The sequence below is a fragment of the Saccostrea cucullata genome, unplaced genomic scaffold, assembly GCF_032062105.1.
Source record: "Saccostrea cucullata isolate Sc308-1 unplaced genomic scaffold, CSIRO_AGI_Scuc_v1 ctg13826, whole genome shotgun sequence".
Taxonomy (NCBI): Eukaryota; Metazoa; Mollusca; class Bivalvia; order Ostreida; family Ostreidae; genus Saccostrea; species Saccostrea cuccullata.
The window spans coordinates 46,694-54,527 of NW_026932861.1; the positions used below are offsets into that span (position 1 = coordinate 46,694).

General features: G+C 31.7%; 1 protein-coding gene across 1 annotated transcript; it reads left to right on the plus strand.

The window, feature by feature from the left end:
- The first annotated feature begins 1,674 nt into the window (after positions 1–1,674).
- Positions 1,675–6,885, plus strand: LOC134236349 (polyunsaturated fatty acid 5-lipoxygenase-like). Its single transcript, XM_062718518.1, has 9 exons — positions 1,675–2,136; positions 2,233–2,277; positions 4,004–4,132; positions 4,446–4,543; positions 4,724–4,856; positions 5,063–5,158; positions 5,271–5,367; positions 6,397–6,514; positions 6,789–6,885. Exons 1-9 carry the CDS (start codon positions 1,675–1,677, stop codon positions 6,883–6,885), a joined length of 1,275 nt encoding a protein of 424 aa, XP_062574502.1.
- The last annotated feature ends 949 nt before the right edge of the window (positions 6,886–7,834 follow it).

Genomic DNA, 7,834 nt, shown 5'->3' on the forward strand with positions numbered 1-7,834 from the left:
AACTGGGACTGAGTTAAAACTACTGTAGAGAAACTCTTTAATTTCATACAGTATGTAACTTTCATTAACTTAGCGTACAGCCGTCTCAAAAATGGAAATATATGTACACGTATTTAATTTATGAATATCAAATAGAAAAATGTAATGAGTAATAATAAATTGTACATTATATTACGAAACGCAAATTTTTATCCTCTTGTTTCTAGAGGGGGCTATCAAAATGTCTAATTTAACGAAATTTTACTGATTTAAGGAATACTGCAAAATATGAGAGATACAAAGGATTTATACTAATAATTACAAGATAAATTATAGTAAGCTTTTCAAATTTCTATGTATAAAATTTCAAGAACTTATACTGTACAATTCTGCTTTTATAACATTTTATGACTCTCTCTTGGAGAACATTAGTTTATCCTAACGTCACAAACACACTTTTTCGGCGTCAATCTAGCTATAGGTTAAAAAATCGTTTTAATTATTAGTAATATGAAATTGTAATTAAGCTTTTTTACACGTGGTGTCTTAATTTTGTATAATTTTATTAATTTTCTTTTAAAAAATGCTTTAAAGATTAATACGCTTTATCCCCTTGGGATCCGGGTTAATTAGAATAGGTCCTCAGTACCCCCTTGCTTGTCGTAAAAGGCGACTAAATGGGGCGGTCCTTCGGATGAGACAGTATAAACCGCGGCCCCGTGTCACAGCAGGTGTGGCACGTTAAAGATCCCTCCCTGCTCAAAGGCCGGAAGTGCCGAGCATAGGCCTAAATTTGCAGCCCTTCACCGGCAATGGTGACGTCTCCATATCAGTGAAATATTCTGGAGAGGGACGTTAAACAGTATACAATCAATCAATCATAAGTTGATGCGCGAAGTTTAGCTCGATGGAATCCCTGGTCGGTCCCCTTAAGTGTAGAAAATAAGATAATTTATCCTTTAGAATGTAGGGTGATGCGGATTGAAACGAAAATTCATTGTGTTCTAGGCAACATAAGTTATACATGTACGATATATAGTCTGAATGTGTTATCCAATCAAATGATGCGTTCCAACCATAATTAAATTACACTATTTGAATAGTCTGTATGCATTTTTTTGCCAATTTTATTTAATATGTTAAAGGTGCATAGACACCAATTTGAAGTTAAATCTTATTTCATCTAAAAGTTATTGAAACAGGTCTGATTGACACGTCCTTGCACTTTCGAAAATTTTTATTTTTTTATTTTATTCTTGAAATGAACTAAGATTTTTAATATATTTTTGTGTGAAAAGCTATTACAATATATAAGTGATGATATTAAACAGAAAAATTTAGAAAATATTAACTTCAAATCTGTGTCTATGCACCTTTAAGACAGTGTAGGGTGCTATCAAAGTTTGTCAATAAATGAATTATAAACTTTGGGAAATGCCAAAGAAAATTGCATGAGCAATGAAAACCTGTAAAAAGACAATACAACCCTCTCTGGCTGGATTCGGATTTGCAATATACAAGGATATAATAAAATATAATTTAATATATATCCTGGTCAGTGGTGCATACAGGGTCAGAAGGTGATAGTGTACAAAGCTCAATTTCGAAATACAATACAAAGTCCTTTTACATCCTATATCCTATAACTACTGTATTTTATTACTTCTCCAGTAATCAACTAAAGTAATATCTGCAATGACCAGCTACGAAATTCAAGTGAAGACAGGGGATAGACTGGGAGCGGGTACAGATGCCAACATAGAGATAGTTCTACTGGGAAGCTGTGGGGAGCAAACAGAGTCGGCCAATATCGACTGTTTGTTTAAAGATGACTTTGAACGATGCAAGACCGATGTCTTTACTATACAAGATGAGACAGATATTCCTGAAGTAAATGAGATCAAGTTACGAAGAAACAAAGCGGGTTTATTCAGCGATTGGTTCGTTGAAAAAGTAGAAGTAACCAATCAGAAAAGCGGAAAGACTAGTGTTTTCCCAATACTTCGGTGGATTCGCCCTGACGTTGACCTCTATGTTGGACGATATGATGTCTCTCTGCCACAGTTTGATCCTCGGCCGCAACAGCGCAGTGCTGAGTTGGATGAGAAAAGAAGCTTCTACGAGTATGAGGAGAAAAAGCCAGGATTACCCGTACAGGTACAGATGGAAATCTGTCATCGTATAAGAATAAGTTTATGTATTTATTCTGGTGTAAAATATTTTTATTGTAAATGTTGAATCATTTCATCGTAGGTTAAAAATGTTCCTGAGGATGAAGTGTTCTCTTTTTCTTATAAGGTAGGTGCCCAATTTCTAACTTTGCAATCTCTGTAGATGTCCAAACATTTATACTTTCACCTTTTTTTTTACAATTGTACATGCATATCGTTTTAATTTTTAAAAAGATATATATTTATGAAATGGGCTAAGGTAACTAAATAGTTATTGATCTTAAAAAATCTATAAGCAATATGAATATTTGAGGAAGGCATAAAACACTGAACCGCGGAAGTTCCAGAGATAGAATATTAAGTGTCTAGGAGGAATGAACATCCCTTGTCGACTGGTAACACACAGTACTGTAGCCCTTTGTATTGACCAGGTAGATGGAACATTTCGTAGCTCAACTATGACCTAATGATCAGTCATATCTGCTTACAAAGTCATGATAAAGGCCAAAGAATTCACGAAATACCGACTTAAAACAAGGTTGTTGAAATCACTAAAGCATCAACATATCAGTAAGTAGCACACCTTCCTTTTAAAATAAATCGTACTCATAGCAAGCTCTTGAGTAGTGAATGATTTTGCAAGGCATAAAAACCATAATCAAATTATAGCGTGAGTAATTCTCTAAAAATTATGAAATTAGGAAAATTTACAGTTGAAAACCTGAAATTATCTCGTTTTTCATGCAGTTATCATCTATATCAGTAAAACATCCAGAAATCAGATATTTATTTTTTAATTTAAAAAGATTTTTTTTTTAATTTTGTTATGTTCCTATAACGATTCATCTCTGGTTCTTTGAACTTGTGCTATATAATAAAATACAATTATGAAGAATAATTTACAGTCGTATAAACTTCATCATAAAAAAATATTACAATACCAAAGAGATACTCCAACTTCAAACCTTGAAACATAATCTTTTTTCAAATAGTATTCTCAACAACCAAAATGAATTTGCCATATCTATATTGGTTTTCGAAACTTCATACAAAATCATTACAAAGAAGATTTATAGTGGGTTCCAATAAATTTTTACCATGCATCTTTCCGTTAGTCCTCACTAAAATATCAACAGCAGTAAAGGAGAATCTTCAGAAGTACTGAAATAATATAAAGTCCTAGAACCAACCGTTCAAATGTCATTGACAAGATTAAAGTGAATAAGTAGGTCAAACTCCAAGTTCATGGTCAAAGTTGTTAATATCAAATAAAAGGTTATGACCAAGGTAAATTTTTTTTTTTGAATAGATCATACTCAAAGGTCAAGGTCAAAAAGTAAAAGTTGTTGGTAAGCAATGGAAGGTGTTTTCACAAAGAAATATGAAAGTTTTATCACAAACTGTTCTTAAGTTATGGCCAAGGTTAAAGTTTTTAAAAAGTTGATCAAACTCCAAGCACAAGGTCAAGGGTCCAAATGTTGTTGGTATCCAGTGAAAAATCTTGTCATCGCAGCTGTAACAATCGATTTGTAAACGAATGGATTTATCTCTATCTCGTTTTTCAACTGATAATCAGAAAAATTTTATTACGGAATAAATTTGTTTTTAAATACACTGATTACTTAGAATTTATTTATGGCTACGTAGTTCACCAGGAAATTTTCCACAGTTTGCGCATCTTCGCTTTCCAAACGCATTTAAAATTAATTTAAACGATTATGCAGATATACTAGTAATGTACAGATCTACTTGTAATTAATGTAAATAATTAAGAAAGGGAGTTCGAATAGCAGAACCAAACAAACAGAAACTAAAAATGTTTTATACATATAATCATGGTTACATTATCACAGTTTGATCTGCTACAAAGAAAATACAGTTTGAAGGCGGGAAAAGCCTTGGAGATGATTTTTGGTGATGGATCATGGAAAACTTTAGACGACTTGACAGGTGTCTATTCAGAAACATTTGGAGAACCGAAGGTAACATATCTGTCAAGTTATTTTATCTAAAGCATTGCTATGAATGAATATTAGTTCTTATTGCCTCTTAAAATTGAAAAATTTGAAGAAAACTCATCAAAGCATTTCCATAATTTATAAAATGGATTGTCATTGTTCTGCTCATCAAGACGTCAAGATTTTTCTTTAGCATTTTGGTAAAAATTCCATTTAAAGCGCCGCCAATTTGTATAGTACATATAAGAATAAAAAGCATGATTTATTCTTTTTTTATGGTCAAAGCAATGATAACTCTTTTCTAAAGAAGAAAGTGTACATGTCTTTAATCGAACAGGGGATGCAGGATTGGGAGAGTGATATAAGTTTTGGATGGCAGCGATTAAACAGTGTCAACCCCAATCTGATTCGGCTCTGTACACATATACCAGACAAGTAAGGGATCGTAATTGATGTTTTTCGGCAGACTTAATTAATACATCGATTATTATGTTTAGGAAATAATATGCGTGACACTCACTATTACACATGTCAACAAAAGCAACAAGCATGTTTCCAATATTACTGATAAAAAAATCCATGGAATTCTTACTATTTGAATCTCATTTCTTTCAGGTTCGGGGTGACCGAAGAAATGATCAAACCTTTTCTAGATGGATTGACTTTATCCCAAGCTATCACTGACAAACGTCTGTTTATCATTGATCTTGAAATATTGGATGGAATTTCTCTAGTCGATGGTTATATTGTAAGTCAAATTATCCCATACGAAATATATATATATATATATATATATATATATATATATATATATATATATATATATATATTAAGTGTCTTTATTTTCAATCCATCCTTTATACATCCATTCAATAAGATTTAAGAACGGCTTAATTAGACAATGATTATTTATTTATTAAAACGTTATTTATGTGTTTTTTTAATTACATGCAGTGTCCGATTCCCATCGCCCTCTTCTTCGTTAACAGTAAAAATCAACTATTGCCAGTTGCGATACAACTTTTTCAACAGAAGGGATCTGACAATCCAGTAAGAACGACGATAAAACTTCAAAAAGAAATCGTATTGAAAGTAAAGGTTATTAATTCTTTAATGTAAGATCGTCCTCTGAATGATACAGGCATGATTTGCTATATTTCAGGTGTTTCTGCCCAGTGATCCACCTTATACATGGTTAATGGCCAAAATGTGGTACAACGTAGGGGACTCAAATTATCACCAAGCGATAACTCATCTAGGTAGAATTGTGTTTTTAAGTAAAGTATATATATCTACTTATATAGATTTTGTATTAAAATTGCAATCATCATTTTAGCAATGCTGCATGTGCATGCTCATAATGTAAAATGAGCACCAGTAAAGATGCATCTATCATTTTTGTCATTTATCATCATTACATCAACCATCTCCGACCAACTGATACTGCTTCACTCCAAACAAACCCCGGATGTTATTGGTGGAGGACTATGCATCAGATTCGTGTATTCCTCAGTCGGAAATGCCTTTCAACTCATTTCATACTTCGTTACACGTAAAGTTCAACAAAACCACTTTTTATAACTTGTCTAATTCTTTCTTGTATATATTGGTTTTTGATTGAAACCTTATGTTAGTAACCTTTAAAAGTAGAAAATTAACATAGCGTGGACATCCCATAAAGAAACTCTTATTTCAAAGGAATAACCTTGTGAGGAATTATGAATTGGACCACATGATTGCACGTTAGCAAAGAGATAGTAACCGTTTATGTCCAATGTTAGTGAAGCCTCTGGAGGAGCACCGAGTGATCTTCAAATCCAAACCTCCAAATGCTAAAATACTAAAAATACTATTAAAACGCTAAATAAATGCGACTTTAAAAAAAAAAAGACGACTACATGTAGACAGCCATGAAATTTTGAGATTCATTTAAAATATCTTGGATTTTACAATCAAGTAATTCATGGACTTAGTATATAAACATATTTTTGTGAAATTAGTAAAGAACAACATATACTGTAAATTACGTTTTATTCGCGAGAACTTAATTTTCGCTTAATTACCCGAGACAATGAGCTCGCGAAAATTTCATTCTCGCGTTTAAAATTATTCCTTACGATTATATAGAGGAAAAACAACAATTCGTGAAAATTATGTTTCGCATATAAAGAGTCAATGACTATCTCCCGAAAATAAGGTGTCGCGAAAATTTAGTGATCTACAGTACTTTGTAAAATAGGTAAGTCTTAAGTAAAGTTTCCGTTAATTATCAATAAAAATAAATTTAGGTTACACCCATCTAGCAACGGAAGGCGTGTGTATAGCGGCAAATAGATGTCTGTCTCCTTCCCATCCCATGTTTAAACTGTTGGCTCCACATCTTCTCTACATTATTGCTATCAATGAGTATGTATTATGATTTTTTTCATATAAAGATTATTATGATTATACAATAATTCAAAGATCTCCATAAAAAATGAGTTAAATCAATAGGTACTTTAAAGTCTACAAACAAGCTGATTTTCCTTTTTGATGCGTAAAATCTTAACACCGATATTTATTAACTTTTACATCGTTCCCTTTTACATTTCAATTCAATCAATACTATTCTTCCCAAGTTAAACAAAAATATGATATTCATGAAACATTCTCTTATTATTTTAACTTTGAATATTATTAGCCGTGCTATCGACGTCCTTGTGTCTCCTGAAGGATTTATTGATGAAGCAATGGTGATGGGAAGCAAGGGTGTTGTTGAACTAACAGCAAAAGGGTGAGTGATAATGGATACTTGTTTGGATAGTTTATTTTCAATACTATTATAACCTTCCAAAAAAGTAGGCAACATATTAGTGTTCATATTTACGGTAAATTCCATGTCACCTGATACATGCAGATACGTTAAAGCCGCTTAATCGGAAACAGGCACATATTATCTTACACAATAAAAGTACGTCATTACATAGATAATATATAAAAATATATTATAAGATTGATTTAATAGTTTATTACAACAATCCTGAAGTCACCTTTGAAAAAAAAAATATCGGTTTTATCTAATTATGAAGATAATTCAAACCCGAGTATGTTTTTTCCTTAGTAGAAAGCCTAAGTCATTATATATCTTTTAAAAATTAAGAAATTAATAGAATATAATCCATGGTAATTTTTATATTAATATGCATATTTAAAGAATAAAAGAAAATCATATATTTTTAAAGATTTTTATTAAAAGGAAGTTTAGTAACGAAGGCTAAAATATTGTCCATGTACAGGTATAAGTCTACTAACTTCTTCATGAGATATAAGCGATAAATTTAATTTTTCGAAGGCGATTTCACGCGATATCAGGATAGGATATTTTTTGTGTGACCTAATAAAAATTATTTTTTTAACTTTTGAATTTTGATATATTTTAAAGAAAAAGACATTGGTGATATAAAAAAAGAAAAAAGTTGAAACAATTTATGGACAATTATTTTTCAAGAAGAAAAACGAATATATTTTTTCGCGATTAGAATCGGACTAAGCAGCTTTAAGGAAAGCAAAAATGTAAGTTATATACAACTCGTACCGTGTATTGGTGGACGATATTGAAAAAAACAGCGATCGATCTTTAAAAATGAATATATAATGAAAATCTGTAAACGGGACATCAAATACGAAAACTAGTGAAATTCAGATTTGCATCCAGGTGCCTCAAAGGGGTATGCATAATGTCAAAAC